The sequence below is a fragment of the Clarias gariepinus genome, chromosome 25 (assembly GCF_024256425.1).
Source record: "Clarias gariepinus isolate MV-2021 ecotype Netherlands chromosome 25, CGAR_prim_01v2, whole genome shotgun sequence".
Lineage (NCBI taxonomy): Eukaryota > Metazoa > Chordata > Actinopteri > Siluriformes > Clariidae > Clarias > Clarias gariepinus.
The window spans coordinates 17,252,095-17,269,485 of NC_071124.1; the positions used below are offsets into that span (position 1 = coordinate 17,252,095).

Below are 17,391 nucleotides of genomic sequence, written 5' to 3' on the forward strand. Positions count from 1 at the left end.
ACTCATCAAAAACATAAAGAGCAATGATACGACTCAGCAAAAGTCATATCCTCACATTTAATGATTTTTCAATAGGAATATTAAATAATTCAGCAATTTCCTTGACTGGTTTAATGATTTAGCAAAGACATATAGACAAAGTAAATGATTTAGTAAATTAATAGACAGATCAAATGATGTACCAAACCTATATGAACAAAATTCGTAATTCCCTGAGCATGGTATACGAGGAATGAAATGATTCAGCTACATATGGACGGCAGCATAGTGAATTAGTGTTTAGCACAGTCGCCTTGCACATCCAGGGTCGAGGGTTCAATTTCTGCTTCTGTGTGCATGGAGTTTGCATGTTCTCCCCGTACTTGTTGGGTTTCTTTCAGGTGCTCCGGTTTCCTTTCACAGTTCAAAGACAGGCAGGTTAGGCGTTCCCAAATTGCAGGTTGTGTGTGGGAATGACAATTGGGCATCGAGCTGGCAACCAGGCGCCCTAAGTAACTGCCACAGAAATGTTGGATAGATCTCCAGGATAGGGAGTGTCCGTCGCCCAATCTGCCAGATATCACATGGACGGACCAAAATACAAAAAAATTATATATATGAGAACAAATTAAGTAACTAAGTAAACAAATATGGATAAATTCAAAGATTCAGACACATCAAGCATTTATAGACAGATTAAACAGTTCCAAACATACTGTGTATAGACATTAGATGATGTAAAGACAGATTACATGATTTAAAAAAAAAACATCTAAATGGACTAAATGACTCGACATTATAATATAAACAGTTTAAATGATTCTGAAAACATTGCAAAAAAATTCCCAGTCTACCTAATATGGAATTTAGGAAAGATTCTGTACTGTACATTCTGGTACCCTTTTCTCTCTGAAAGCTATGAATGTTTCTATAGGGGAGAGGTGAATATTATAGTAGGTAGCACAGCTCCATCTTCAGGCCTGTTTTGGAGCTTCTGTTCCTTATTTCTTACATTATGTTTCTATTATAGTTGATGAGTTGTTTTTCATCGCTAGAAAATGATAGAACCAGAGTACCTGGAGCAAACCTGACAAAAAACAAAAAGATTTTTTTTTTAAAAGATGATTTATTAAAATATTTAAACTAAATACATTTATAAATACAACAGTCATCCATTGAACTTTACATAGTCATTTTCTAATGGCCATAACCAGGGAGCCTATCCCACGAGGCAGGGTACACCCTAGATGGGCCACACATACAGTACACACACTCATTCACACACTATAGGCAATTTGGGAATGCCAGTTAGCATAATCTACAATTCCTGGGACTGTGGAAGGAAACTGGAGCTCCCGGAGGAAACCCACCAATCACGGGGAGGACACGCAACAGCCTGGGAATTGAACCCGGGCCCTGGCAATCAAACTGGTGAAAAACATTAATGCTGGTTGTGATAAAAAGATGTCAGAAAACACAGTGCATCACTGTTATGGTGGCAAAAGTGATGACCTACTTAATATTAGGCAGGTGGTCATAATATTATGGCTGATCACAGGGGCACTCGTTATCCCCACTTATGTGTTGTGACGTCATTAGTTACCCCATTTAGTAAAAATTAACCCTATAGTGACGCCACTGATTTTTGTTTGTTTGTTTTTGTTTCAGTATTTGTTTAAAAGCACTGTACAGTTTACTACTGGTTGCTCCGCTCGCTCTCTCACGCCTCGCGCTCAGGCGGTTTGTCCCTGCTGGGGACCCGTACACGCGCTGTGTCTCTGCTAGTCCCGCTGTAGTGAATCCGAAGATGGCGGAAGCTCCTTTACAGACCTGCCGGTATTTCTGCCACAGATGTTCTGAAGAGATTAGCCCTCGGCTGCCTGTAAGTCCTACGCGTAAAAGAGTCGGCCATATCAGTGACGTTGGGTGTGTTAGTTATTTTAAAGAAACGTTAATTTGCTTGGAAACGTCGCTAGTTTAGGCTCGATTATCCGCTAGTTAGCATAGCTCCCAGCTAAGAGAACTAACGTTAGATATTAGCCTGTCGCACACAGCCGTGTCTGCTGGTTTTGTTTGAGAGATGTGGCTTGTTAGCTAGTTGCTAATTACTGCGTAATAGTCTAGTATTCTTTTAGAGTATTAAACTAATGCTAGCTAACCGGCTAAGTGGATTTTATTAGAAGTTAGCTAGCTGACAGACTGCACAGAAATCCGAGGTTATGTTATTTGGGTTAACTGGCTCGTTGTCAGTGTGGTTTAATAGCTTGTTACTGATGTTTTTTCTGTTGTTGTTGAGAATATTGTGTTTAATTATCTAATAAATATGTTTCTATATGAATAAACCTTCTTGCTTTCATGTATTATGATTATAAATCTGTCGGTCTGGTGCTTAAACCATTCAGTCTCTTCTAGAAAACTATGTATTTAGTGTCGTTTACAGTAATTAAAGCTGAGAATTTATTAAGTAGAAGATTTCCCAGTTCCAGCCTGCCAATGTCACATGTCACGCTTAACTCTTTTCTGTCACCAGGAATAATATTGCTTTTGTGATCTGTTTATATTTCATCAAATATGGCAGCTGATCAAAAGAGTTTTCCATTTCCAGAAAGTTCTAAGGGTCATGTTTGCTTGCAGTCATTTATCTCATACAGACACGCAGAGAAGTGAGATTTCACGCATTTTTAAAGATCCTGGAATTTCAAACTGTGTTTGTGTTGCTTGATCGCTTTTCATAAAGACTAACAATGTCCTGTGTGTACAGTGACCCATTATTGTACAGATCCTCCAGAACTCTGTCTGAATACATCTACTTTTACAGTACAATATCTACATACTGTGCAAAAGTCTTATTTATATTTTCTTCAATACAAATGTTGTTATATATATTTATAGTTATAAATATGTTCTCATTATTTCGTACAAAACCATTCAGTATTTCCAAACATGACTTGAAAATGAATAATCAGAAAACATTAGTGGAGATTATTTGCATGCTTGTAAAGACAGCAACATATTACATGCCAGACCAGTTTTCAGATGGTGAACAAAATAATTATACTTTAGGCTCCTGAGTTTTGCATGACAATAGAAAGAAGCAAGTGCAGCAAAGTTACTTATATTCTCCAGCACACTCAGTAAAATCTAATAGCTGCTTTACTGACACTACACAAATCTGTATCTGACACTACTGATTATTTTTCACACCAAATATTCACTGTGGTAATTTTCTTACTCTTTACTGCTGCTTATAGACTTTTTTTTTGTTTGTGTAGAAATGTTTTAAAAGGCATTTAATTTTTATGTTTTTTTATGTGCCCAAGACCTTTGCACAGTACTGCAGCTGTTATGCTTTACTGAGCGTGCTGGACAATGAGTTCTTCTGGAAATCTTTTCATGCTTCTTTCTATTTTCATGTAAAAACCCAGGATCCTACGTTAATTGTTTTTTCAGTCTGAAAACTGTTGTCATGTAATGTAGCTCTACTGCATTGTCACTTATATAATATATGCATACACTCATTTACCACGTTGTTATTTATTGTAACTTGTATAAAGACCACTCTTCTGGTTAGATGCTAACTGCATTTTATTGTCTTTGTACATGTACCTTGCACAATGACAAAGTTGAATCTAATCTAGTGTGTGTGGGAAGGTCACATTTTGGATGCTTTCAGCAGTTGTGTGTAGCTGGCCTAAACCTCACTGACAATGCTCTGTGACCCGAGTAACCCCATTTTGCCAGCTTGCTGAAGTGTGTTTATAATTTGTTTAGGATTACACCTGTCCGCGGTGTGAGTCTGGCTTCATTGAAGAGTTACCAGAAAGAAGGTATGTTCATCATTTATTTAAAAAAAACAAAACAAACGCTTTCTACCATGTTTGCTAAATGTCTACCAAAACCTTGCCATTACTTGCTTTCTGTACAGAAATTACTGGAATGTTTAACTTGGGGTGCACATGGATCATTTTTCCTAAGACATTTCTAACTTCCTAAGAAATTCTGACTGATCACAGGCACACCACCAAGCTTTCGTGACCAATCCCACCTGTTCCTGCAAACATTTTCATGAATCCCTTTTCCTCCTGCAGAAAAGTGGAATAATTTTACTCAACTCGGAAGTTTCAACGATTCCTCCCACTTACTGTTTAACTACTCTCGCATACAGTACCAGTTACCAGTTAAACGTTTGAAAAACATATTATAATTCCATGGTCTTACCTGATTTATATTTCTGTTTACATTGTAAAGCAATACTACTTATAATCTGTAAAGCATTCATAATGGCTCAAATCCAAGGTGCTGTTAAATAGTGATTTTTTTTTTTTTGTTTAAATGATTTTGAATGGTACTGCTATTGAATGTGTCACCAATCCAGCCCACTCTCATTCAATAATATTTTATCTAGTCCACTTAGTCCTACATGTTTCAGCAATTCCACCTACTTCTATGGAAGTTGAACCAATCCCATCAACTTCTGCAAAATTTTCACTAATCCGACTCTGGAAGGTTTTACTAATTGTATCAACTCTCGCAACAAGGCCCACCAATCCCACTTTGAAGGATGGACTAATCCAGCTCACTCCTTTAGAAAGTTCACACCTCCAATTCTTCCCACTTCTGCAGAATAATATTAATTCATTAATTTGGTTGTTTCTGCCTGCAGTACAGAGACCAGTTCCACATCCACATCATCCACCAGCGCTCCGAACCGTCATCCATTTGAGGTGAGTGAGCAGACCTCCTCCAGCGAACTGTTTGGTCTAGGCTTCAGTTTGCTTTTGCTGTCTTTTGGTCATCAACCAAAAACAATATGATCACACGAAACATTAATGGTACTTCTTGTTCTAGTGTCATCGCAGTAAGTATTATTCCGTAACCCCATTCACACTATCAGTGATTTTTGGAAAAATTGCTTACATTTTGTATCTAGGCACGCTCGACTAGTGCTTCCAGTAAAACCATGGCAGCTGGTTGTAAACTAAAGATAGAAACAGCAATTACCAGCCAGCATAGCGCAAGTTGAGGGAGGTGAATTGGAAAATCACTTGAGTGTGAAAGCGAGGTTAGGTTTGATTAGGACCAAGTAACTTGTGTAGAATTCAGTAAGTGTTCAAAAAAGAGCAAAATCAAGTGTATTATCTAATAGTCGCCTTGCTGTTTTCTCAGAATGCGGACCAGACCCTGCTGACATTACCACACCCGTACGGCCAACTGGCTCTGAGCATTTTCGGCGAGGGAATTGATCTCCAGGCGGGCATGTCCCCCGAGGACTGGCGCGATGGTGAGAACCGCCGGGATCGGGAGATGCCATCACGCCAACGCTACGGGGCGAGACAACCTCAGGGACGACACGGTCTCCGGAGACAAACTCCACGGCCCGAAACAGTGCACACTTTAGAGGGGTGAGGACTGGATCAACATAGTGGTTATTTGCAAGCAGTGGGAATTTTAGAGCAGTGACGGGACAGATAGCAAGGCATTCCAGGTTGACTGTGAATTGATTGCTGTGTGGAGTAACAAAAGGGGGGGGGGGAGTCACATTTAAGCTACATCTTTTTTATATATACAGTGAGGACAATAAGTATTTGATCACCCTGTGGTTTTGCAAGTTCTTTTACTTACTTCAATTTTCTGCATAGGTGCATCTCCACTGTGAGAGAATCTGAAAAGAAAATTTCGGAAATCATATGATTTTTTTAAAAACAATTTATTTCTGAATTACTGAGTCAAATAAGTATTTGATCACTTGCTTATCAGCCAGATTTCTGACCCTCAAATACCTGTTATTTTTATTTTAAATGGTCCAGCCACAATCTGCTCATAATTCTAAATAAGTAGCACCTGTTTAAGATCATTACCTGTCATAAAGGCACCTGTGCACATTTGCCGTGTTTGGAGGAAGAAGAATGATGAGTATCATCCCAATAATACCATACCTACAGTGAAACATTGGGCTGGAAGCATCATGCTCTGGGGCTTATGCCTTATTTTATACTGTATATACACATACATACAGTGGAACCTTGAATTAAGAGCATAATTCGTTCTAAAAGCTAATCGAATTTCCCCATAAGAAATAAGGGAACTCAAATTGTTCGTTCCACAGCCCCAAAAAATAAATACATAAAAATAATTAACACAAAATATAAAGTAATAATAAAAAAAATTAACTTGCACTTTACCTTTAAATTTTTTTTTTTGCTTGTCTTGCGGAACACCTGCAAACCGTGTTACTCGAAATCTAAGGTCTTACTAAATACATAAAATGATCTTCTAAATCATCATATTATTTAAAAATCTTGTCTCTGTTGTTGGTTATACAATTTTAGGATTTGTTTTTGTGTTTTAACAGGATAGTTCAGCAGATAGTAAACGGACTCATCGCGCAACCTGCTATGCCATGGTATGTTAATGTAGAATTCACACTTTGTTTTATTTAATCGTTACAGTGTTTAGTATTTAATTCTCACATGGTCTGATTTTGTGTATATGCTAAAAAAAAGTTTTAAGAAAAAAGATTTGCTTGGTAAAAATATTTAGTTAAGCTTTTCAAATTAATATCTATTGGTGCAGGTGTTTATTTATTTATTTATTTATTACGTTGAGCAAGTAGTAGTATTAAGCAAGCTTATTAGTAGCTTATTTAAAAGTTTAATTTTAAATCCAGCACATAACTGTTTATAACATTGCTTTTACTCAACATTTAGATTTCACTTATGGGGCAGGTTAAACATTAGGCAAATATCCAAGTACTGCAAAAGTTTTAATAAATTCTGTCCAGTCAGTTTTGCATGGCGCTTTGACATAATCTGCCACATAACTGCTTATAACTTGATTTTAGTGCATAACACTGGGTTGTCAGATATTACACGCCCTCACCCTGAAATGCTGCGGATATGTTTACTCTAACGACCCGTGTTTTACCTCATGTTTGCGCTTCACAGTATTTCTTTTTATTAGTGTCACGGTTTCAGGTCATATGAGACAAACCGGTTTTAAACTTCCTGCAAGAACAATAAACATACATTGACTTTTTCATAGATTACTTGCCTTTTTTATTTTTATTTTGAAATAAGCCATGCTGTGTTGCTTTTCTAAGGGTTGTGGCGGTTTGTAGGTGCATTACTGTTGTTTCTGTCTTTAATGTTGTCACATTAATTGGCTTTGTCGAGGGGAAAAAAAGGTGTGCTATATTAGTTCAAGAATGCACCAGATGCTGTGACGTAGTCTGGCACATAACTGCTCATAACATTTTGACTTGTTTAATGCCACAGGTCTAACTTCAGGCAAATATCTTATCATACTTACTTTCATTAAACTCTGTATTGATGCTGTGGCACAAATCTGGCTGGACATACATACAGAGACAGACGGACATACAGACAGAAATTTTACTGAGCTTAGTTTCTGGTGTATAAAACATGATATTATTGAAAGAGTGAATTCTGAACAATGTATATTTATATTTTATGTGTATTTATATATATTTGTGGGATTTTTTTTTCCTTTAAGGGGAATGCTACATTCAAATCCAATGGACTATGCATGGGGTGCCAACGGCTTAGACACCATTATAACACAGGTATTATATCATCCTTTATTACCGAAATAACTTATTTACAATAAACACAAGTAAAGGTATAAAGAATATTGAAGTGTTGTTTTTTTTAACGCTAAACCTATTCAAACCCAAGGTAATATAATTAAAAATGATATTTTAGAGGTATGTATGTGTTTCGGAGTTTGTTTATAACAAATGAATTAGGTCTGAATCCAAACTGAACTACATTGACATTATGATATTTTATCGATTAGTTAAACAAAATACAGTGGAACCTCGGATTACGAGTAATGCGGTTTACGAGTGTTTCGGAAGACGAGCAAAGATTTTTTATAAATTTTGACTTAAAAAACGAGCGTTGTCGTGGTTTACGAGCTCCGAGTATTATGTATAATGCATGCGCTTCTTGTTTTGACACCAAGCGTCACGTCATCACAACTGAGCCAACGGTTTTTCTCTCTCTTGTGCTGCGGGTATTCATCTCCCCTGCTGGGTCTTGTGCTTGTCTCATACTGGTATAATCAACATCTGTGCACGCGTGTACTGTTTACTATAACACTGTGACTACGTGTGTGTGAAACATATTTTATTATGTGTTCGGAAGCGCGTGTGTGCAGCGCGTGTACTGTTTCTTATAACACACGTGTGTGCGTGCGAGTAAGGCAAAATAAATTCTCAATACAGAGGTTAAAAATCTATTTTCTTCCTTATCGCGGTGTATATGTGTGTGTGTGTGTGTGTGTGTGTGCGCGCGCGAGCGTAATTAGACACTGTGCCGGCTGTGTGTGTATGTGTGTGTATGTGTGTGTGTGTGTGTGTGTGAAATCCTCATTTGTTGTTTACAAACACACACGCGCACAGAAATGAAGACAAGAGACACACACTCTGCTCTCCGGAGAAACTCTGTCGCAAATCTTTTCAGAGGTAAGGTGCTGGGTCATTTGTTTGTTTGTTTTACTTTACAGCAGTGATTCTGTTAGTTTGCGCTCACACGAGTGTCATTAGCGATGTTTATTGCTTTTTAGATAAAACAGTGTAGCGGGAGAGAGACGTTAATTTATGACTGCTATTTACGGAAGTGTAGTCCAGTGCGGGAGATGCATTGTGGGTAATGCAGTCCGGTGTGTGTGAACGCGAATGTGAGATTTAAGTTAGGATATTGAGCCTGAGTTTTGTTCTTCAGTAGTTTTTTTAGTTGGATTTAAGTGCAGGATCCACCCGAAAGTTTGTAATATAACCTGACAATGCAGAAAATAAAAGAACGGGCATTGATGAGTTTGTCCATCTCATCATTACACGAGCATGAATTAACGGGCTGTTACACTGTCGCGAGCAACATTAAAATGAAGCTTTAATAATTTAGACCAGAACAACAGTCTTTCCGTTAATGTGTGTGTGAGTGTGTTTAAACGAGAGAAGAAAGTTTTAATGTGTAAGATGAGGAAAGAGAGACAGAAGGGGCTGAAAACAAGAGTCTCCACTTACTCTCGCATAACACGCACACGCGCACACACATGCACAAAGGAAAACGCTTATCTGCCAGGATTTATTTTTAACTTTTTTGAAAGGTAACGTGCAGGTTAATTTGTTTTATTTTCACTTAATATTTTGTATTAATTATTTTTATGTATTAATTTTTTTGGGCTGTAAAACGAATAATTTAAGTTTCCATTATTTCTTATGGGAAAATTAAATTTGGTTTACGAGCCCACTTCCGGAACGAACTATGCTCGTAATCCAAGGTTCCACTGTAGCAAAGTACGCTCAATTTGCTTTGAATATTTGCTCATTTTTATCTTTCCCTCTCGCCTTCCCACAGTTATTAAATCAATTTGAGAATACGGGTCCACCTCCTGCAGACAGAGAAAAGATCAAAAATCTCCCGACGATTCAGATCACAGAGGAGCATGTGGGTGAGTCGCTGCCAGCAGAGTTTGTTTTATTACCGCTGTGTTGTGGGAGGATGTTGAGAAACTGCAGACTAGTTTGCTACTCATTTAGCCAGCGTTAATGATTTCAATTGTGTAACGTAAACCGTGAATGTGAAAAAAAAGCTGGTTTGGTTGGTAACCACAGCTCTGATTTCCATAACATTTGCAGAGAGAGCATTATGCATCAAGTAAAAACCAAGCTGTTTTAAAAAAGCATTGAATGACCAACTGGAGCAACCACAGTTCATAACCCTGCGCTTCCCTTCTTACCCTGACGCACATAGCAGTCTGGATCAGGGTCAATCTGGACCACATGACACGTTTTCCATTTCTTTTTGCTCCCTAGCAAATCAAGCCTTTTTTCAGATATTTTTTTCTGATAAGTGCCATGTTTAGTTCCAATCCCAATTGCTTGAGTGTAGGCCCTTTTGAAACAGTGACTTACTTATTCTTTCAGCCAGGCCAAAAATATCTCACTCGTATCTAATTTTCAGCTCCAAAAAAAAAAAAGGTGAAAGTACATCTTCCTGGTTCTCTCACGTCTTGTTTCACAGGCCATTCCACCCCAAGAACCTGCCAGATACGATTTCCCCTTGTGGCTGTGAAAGAAGTGTATCTGTGAGTTCAGCCCGTCCAAATGTTCAGCTATATAAAAAGCAAGCTCCCCGACTGGTGTCTGGAAAAGACCAGGCGTCATCATTTTTCATGTGAAATTGGATTGGACACCTGCCCCTAGCGAGATTGATCCTCGAGTGACAAAACTGGTGTCTGTGCGACTGCAAGAATGAGAAGATTCACTTGTAATAAAATAGCTCTTCTCCTACGTGCTGTTTATTCAGCGTGGTATTGATATTATACCAGATATCACAATACTTCTTAAAATCAAGAAATTTATACCTAAGTTATTACAAAATTAAATTAAAAAAGCTATATAACAAATATTAATATAAGACAATAATAAAAGGTAAATAAAGATGCACCGAAGTGAAGTGAACCATACAGTAAGTCCCCAAAAAAGTAAAAATCTTTACTCAGATAGAATGGACCGCGGATCTCCAAACATTTGTAGATGCGGAAAAAATCGCGGAAGTAGCTCACGTGGATTGTACAAAAGATACTGCAGTGCAGCAGATACCAATATTTACAGTTATATACAATATTTTCAGTGTGTAACTGAATGTATAAAATGTCCAAAGTATATGTGTGCGTGTGGGGGTGCGGGAGAAATGAGTCGGCCTCATCGGTTTTAATGAATCAGTCCGGGAGCATGATGATAGCAAATGGCTGTCCTGTAAAGCTCTTCCTATAATTTTGGAAAAATCCTCAACAAGATAGGCCTTAGTCACCATTATAACACGGGTATTAAATCATCCTTTATTACTAAAATAACTTATTTACAATGAACAAAAAATAAAGGTATCAAGAATACTGAAGTGAATTAAAGTCTAAATCCAAACTAAAATACATTGACATCCTGATATTGTAAAGCTGTCCCCCTAATTTATGAAAAATCCTAAACTAGACAGAGTTTACAGTCCAGTACAGCTCTGAGACAAAATGGCATAAGTTCAAGCGTGCAGTAAACACCGTGCAGTAAACACCATGCAGTGACATCCTCAACTTCTTCCCGAGCCGCCTTTAAACAAAGTCAGATAACCCTGCTGGGTCACCTTCAGTGTATAACAGTTTATAATGCAGAACCAAAACATCAAACCTCAGTGTTTGGTTTTGTTACACTTTTTATTGTACATTTGTGTCAAAGGTGTACAAGACTCACTTTGTCGGACTTACGAACGAATCTTACTTATGAACGTGCTCCCGGAACAGAACGGAATTCGTTCGTAAGTCGGGGACTTACTGTTGGTTCTGATTGGTCCTTCCCTGTGTTCTGTTTACACTGTGCTCTTCGAAACTAAATGTACTTGTATCGGCAAGGCCCCAAATGATAGTGCTTATACTCATACTCGATCTGAATAAAAAGTCAGATCGGTACGTCCCTACCTGATTTAGACGTGCTCGTATAAGAAAATTATCTTACACATTGTTCTTTATTTTATCATAACAGAACATCGTGTTTTGTGGAATGTAAGCTTGCTACAAAAACAGATCCGATTTTTTTTTTTCTTTTTTCTCACCGATATCAGATCGAGCATTTTCTGCTGATGTCAGCCTGATACAGATACTGAAAATGCATCTCTCTTAAAAGTGGTTAAGCTGGTGTTGACTTGATTAAATAATTTTTCTCTGACCTCGTTAAACACTGAGAGCTTAATTTTTCCAGCATCATTACCTTCTCTTTTTATCCCCTGTTTTTGTGCAGGATCTGGTGCAGAATGTCCTGTGTGTAAAGAGGACTACACAGAGGGCGAGAACGTTCGACAACTTCCATGCAATCACCTCTATCACAATGACTGTATAGTGCCCTGGCTTGAACAGGTAGCTCCTGCCATCTGCACTTTCTGATTAATTTTACAATACTGCGGTATTGATTCTGTTTAGATTGATTTGACTGTTTGTTCCCACTGTTCATATTGTTCGAACGCTGTCTATTCTTACATAAGTATAATTTTAAAGATAACATTTTTTGATAATATCTGGGAACGTACAGTACTGAGCAAAAACCTTGAGCACCCGTCATTTTTTTTATATTTTGCTTCCAATAGCTTGAATAGTTCTTCAGAGGGAATGTTTGTTTGTGACTGTAAGGCTGGTGATTAGTGAATGATTGGTGATGCTGAATTCTGGTTAGAATAGACGAGAGGGGAAACATTTTTATGCACTTTGTCTATTTGATCTACATCCTTTAATTTACTATGATGAATTTAGTGGTGGCTCAAGACGTTTGCACAGTACTTCGACCGATAAATCTGATCATTTTGATTCATGCATATTTTGCCACATTTCATACACATTTTTATGTTTCTAATTTTTCTTTGATTCTGAAAAGTTGCTTTGCGACAATGACCATCGTTAAAAGCGCTATACAAATAAAATAAAATTTAATTGGATTTTTTATAGCAGAGCAGCCATTTAAACAGTTCACTTCATCATGATCACATGAAAATGTTTGTAAAGCTAATACAAAATACTACAAGCATTTCGGCTAGGGTCAGTTTCATTATACTGAGTGTAGTAAAGTAAATTTATTTTATATTGACAGAAATATTCTGATATGTGATTTGTGGGCGGGGAAAAGGCACAGTCACTAATTATTCTTTCAAAGATTCTTTTTTAAGCGTTTTACACCAATGAATAAAAAATCAACAAAGTCTTTAAGTACAGGCCTATTAAATGTTTAAATAGTGGTGAGCGATACGAACTAATATAATATTAATATCCAAAGCTAGGTGATTTTAATAGATTATGTATTTTAATTGAGATTTTGTTGCTTGATTAATTGAATAGAGGAATCAGTTATCGATTCAGAATCGAATTACACTTTTTAAAATTACCTTTTTTTTAAATAAGGGTATGCCGCCTTCTTTTTAATTTATGGACAGTTGGTGCACTATCACCATCTAGTGGACTGGAGTGTGGAGAAGGAAAGGATTGTGGCGGATGAGACATAACCGTTAAAAACAATCAGCACAATTTAGACAGAATTTCTTAAAACTTTAGAGCCTGTAAGAAATTTAGCTGTTTAGACAAATCAGACAGTAAACTTTAGGGCTATTGAAATGAATTAAATTGTAAATTGCACTGTCTAGAATTTAATTGAATCAACAGGTCTACCTCTGTTAACAATTATGCTGCAATTCATATTTGGTGGGACATTACACCTATGGCATAGTTTTTTTTCCGCCATGACATTGTGTGTCTGAGATATCACAAGAAAGGAGCAATAGTCTTTTTATTCTGTAGTTCTTCTTAAGTTGCACAGATGGCCAAAATGCACTGCTGCTAAACAAGCCAAGTTAAAGAAGTTGTAAAGAAGTTTATTTTGAAAATTACAGCCCAGTTAAATTTTTTTAAAGAAATAGAGTAAATCTTTTCATTTCATGTTGCTGTATAATCCTGCACATTCATAATCTTACATTTTATTAATGATATGTTTTAGTTTTAAAATAAGGACCCCTGAATAGACACATAGTTGTGCTCACTACTCATTTTGTGTGTCTCTTGTTTTTTTTTTTCTCTTCACAGCATGACACGTGTCCAGTGTGCAGGAAGAGCTTGAGCGGCCAGAACACAGCCACAGATCCCCCTGGCTTATCAGGAATTAACTTTTCATCTTCATCATCATCTTCCTCCTCCAGTTCCCCTAGTAACGAAAACGATGCCAACAATTCCTAAAATACCCCACAACCCATCCACATGCGTGCACACACAAACATGAACAGAAACAACAGCCCATAACATTTTATTGTCTCAGTCAGAGAGGGCGTGGCCAATCCTGTTAAAGCTCAAGCCCTCACACCAGTCTGAATAATGCAACCGTGAAGAACCAGGATTGTTCTAGATCACTAGTGGACAAACTGTCGCCCACAGGTCACATATGGCCAGTTAGGCTGGACTCATTCTTTATATTTGCCATTGCATCCATGGTCGCGCATGAATGTGCTGAACACAAAACTGCAGGCTATTTTACATTTTTAAGAACGTTTGGAGCGTTTGTATAGTTTTTAATGCTTTCATTTAGCGCCATACAGCCTCCACTTTCCATTCATCCTCAGCCAGGCTAATACTTTACTTATTTCATTTTCAATTTGTCAATTCGGTGCAGATGTTTTATTTTTATTCTTTTAACTTAAAATAAGTTGAACAATATTTTTTTGTAAATCATAATGAATTAAAAATCAGAATGTACATCATCTGTCAGGAAATTAGAATGATAAAGAAAATTTTGCATCATGAATAGTCACACTTTCACTTTAGTGGTTCTGCTAAAGGATTTTATCATGACACACTTAAATAGGCTTTTTATATATATATATTTTTTTGCCTTGTTGAATTTCGCCTTGTTGAATTTTTTTAATCAGATTGGTCTATAGGTGGTGAATAGTTTTGTATAACATCAGCTTTAAGTGTAGCCTCAGCTGTAATTCTCATCACAGGTTTATACTAATGGGCTACTGTTCTTAAGCTGACTTTGAGTCATAATTCAGAAAAGAAAAAGCAGTGCAAGGAATCCCTCAACTCAGACATCCTCTTGGGGAAACATGTTAACAAGTTAACACCCTGCTCACAGCATCAACAGTAAACAGAGTTACAAAGCTATATGTGAAAGATCCATTTGTCCATGAAATGTCGAAAGCCATCAAAGCCGAATTTACTTTATTCTCGAGACAAATATCAAACGACGATTATTTCCCGACACTTTCAACGCTAAAAGGAGTCCCTCAACATGTGAAGAAATACAGCAAATCAACAGATGATCTGCATGGAAAATTCCACCATCATTTCTCTGATTTTGAAAAAAAGTTAAAATAAAAAGTTTAGTGAGAAGTCACTTCAGCTGGTGTCAACAGTGCCACAGGAGTTGCAGTTGAAACTGATAGGTCTTCAGTGTGAATCGTTTCTTAAGGAGAAACTTAACTCCCTGAAACTGGAAAAGTTTTATGCTTCTTTAAACGAATCCAAGTATCCAAACATCCGGGATATGGCACAGAAGATGTTGGTGGTGTTTGGCTCTACCTTTGTGTGCGTGCGTGTGTGTGTGAGCAGATTCAGTGTGATAAACATTAAAAAAGCATGCCACAGATCCTACAGTACCTTTTAAAACTCGCCCTGGCCTTTTAAATGACCAATAAGTTTGCCCACCCCTGTTTTAGATTGTTCTGGCATTTCAGACTCGGTTCTGCTGTTACTGAGAATGAGGTGAGGGCTGAGCTGAAACCTGATCGACTAGAATACACCCTTTAAGGCTAACACCCTATTAACCTCATCTTCATCATCATCATCATCATCAATCTTTATCATCTGGCTTCCTGGAGCAAGCGCCAAAGGACATGTTTAGAAGCGGAGGAGAGAAACCACATTCACACATGCACTCACCACCACCGTCATCTGTATTAATTTTATCTTTGAACTGGAGCATGATCGTTCCTCTTATTTTATTATTATTTTTTTTTAACAAATACGACAAGCAGTCCTGTACAAACAGGGATGGGGTTTTAAGTCAAAACCTGACTGGGGGGGCAAATAAAGGGTGAAAAAAAAGGGATGAACGATGTTAGATGTGTAATGAACTCTTGCAGATACACACATTGTCATGTCTGGCCAATTACAGGATTTGAATGTCATTTAAATAGAGACCGTCCCATTTCCATAAAGAGAAAAAAACATCAACTAGAACTTTTTTTTTTGCTTTAGGTTTTATTAAAATGAATTTTTTAATTTATATGTCAATGGCCAAGAGGTGTGCTCTGTATTTACACATATAGTGATATTTATTGAGGTGAAAAAAATGAGAGACAAGTGAACATAACTCTCAGGTTTGTGTGAAGTATTTGTTTGCAAAATGTTGTTTCCCTTGTTTCCTAGTTTAGTTTCTAGGTTCTGAATAGAACAATGAACATAAATGTGTGCGAATGCAGCTAGTAGTATACTGTATCTCATAATACACTCCTTTTTAAAAAGGAAGGAAAATTGAACATTTATAATATTTATAATAAGGATTAGAAAAGATTAAACAAAATGTGTAGAACCAATGAAGCAGTAAAGTAGAATAACTATACGGAGTAACAATATCAAAGGTTGCATTTTGTAAAATATGAGTGGTGAGTCAAGAATTATTCGCACTCTAGTTGTAGAATTTAGTTCAATTAACTTTTAGAAAAGACAAAGGCATTATATTTAACAATCTCCTTGCTTTTCAATACACTGTAAATCTGTCAACAAGCCTTTGTATTCCCTTATTTAAAAAAAATGTTTTATCCATGCTTTCTTTACTAATTGTCATCGTTGTAGGGCTGCTTACAGGACACCAAAAAGGTGAAAGTCAGAGCAAGATAGGGTGGATGCTTTAACATCTTAAAACAAACGTTTTTCCAGAGTGTTGACAGTAGAGATGGGAATCACTAGTCTCCTTCTGATACGATACTGTCATGATCCAACATGGTAATTCGATTAATATTTTAAAGTATCATGATTTTATAAGAATTCTGATTCAAAGTTATATTTTACCCCTGATTTTGTTTTAATTTTAAATCTTTAAAAAGAGTGTAAGAGTTATTAAAAGTAACCTGTTCCTTATATTAGTTTTCTCACTGTGTGGGCAAAGAAAGTTGAAATATAACCAGAGTGCGGATAATTTTTGACTCACCCTCGTAAACAAACTAGGACTCAAAAAAAATTAAGATATTGTTTGCACAGTGTAGTGTACCACTTCCCAAAAATGCTTAATAATGACGAACAATGTCTTTTCTAGCATGATTGGGCACCTTGTCATAAGTGGCTCAGGGAACAAAAGATCTAAATATTGGGTCCATGGCCAGGAAACTTTCCCGACCTTAATCCCATTGAGAACTTTCGGTCAGTCCTCAAGAGGCCATCAGCCATTAGTCAGGATGTGGCCCAGAAATTGATTGACAGCCTGCCAGGGTGAATTGTAAAGGTCTTGAAAAAAGAAGTGTCAACACTGCCAATATTGACTGTTTGCATGTATATCTTTATGTAATGTAAATTCGTGACTCTTATGAAGAGTAGCAAACGCTTGCAGCAATACTTTAGTATACCGTAGTAACATATGACAAAAGATCTTAAAACACTGTAGCAGCAGACTTTGTCAAAACTAATATTTGTCATTATCAAAACTTTTGGCTACAGCTGTAGATTCAGTATAGATATCAGTGTTAGCTATAAAATTCGAGCAGTATAATTGGAGCATCTTACTGATTGGAATTAGATATAGTGTAATATATACAGTAAAGGAAACATAGAGCATATAAACATGCAGAACTCCTACAGTATTCCTGAATA

General features: G+C 37.0%; 1 protein-coding gene across 1 annotated transcript; it reads left to right on the plus strand.

Moving 5' to 3' along the window:
• The first annotated feature begins 1,731 nt into the window (after positions 1–1,731).
• Positions 1,732–16,317, plus strand: rnf126 (ring finger protein 126). Its single transcript, XM_053486068.1, has 9 exons — positions 1,732–1,861; positions 3,751–3,806; positions 4,643–4,703; positions 5,146–5,381; positions 6,332–6,382; positions 7,492–7,561; positions 9,360–9,453; positions 11,792–11,907; positions 13,615–16,317. Exons 1-9 carry the CDS (start codon positions 1,787–1,789, stop codon positions 13,762–13,764), a joined length of 909 nt encoding a protein of 302 aa, XP_053342043.1. The 5' UTR covers positions 1,732–1,786; the 3' UTR covers positions 13,765–16,317.
• Positions 16,318–17,391: the final 1,074 nt, after the last annotated feature.

Coding starts and splice junctions, on each gene's coding strand:
- rnf126 (XM_053486068.1), top strand. CDS start 1,787: ATGGCGGAAGCTCCTTTACAGACCTGCCGGTATTTCTGCCACAGATGT. Junction 3,807..4,642: donor GAAGAGTTACCAGAAAGAAG/GTATGTTCATCA, acceptor TTCTGCCTGCAG/TACAGAGACCAGTTCCACAT. Junction 11,908..13,614: donor TAGTGCCCTGGCTTGAACAG/GTAGCTCCTGCC, acceptor TTCTCTTCACAG/CATGACACGTGTCCAGTGTG.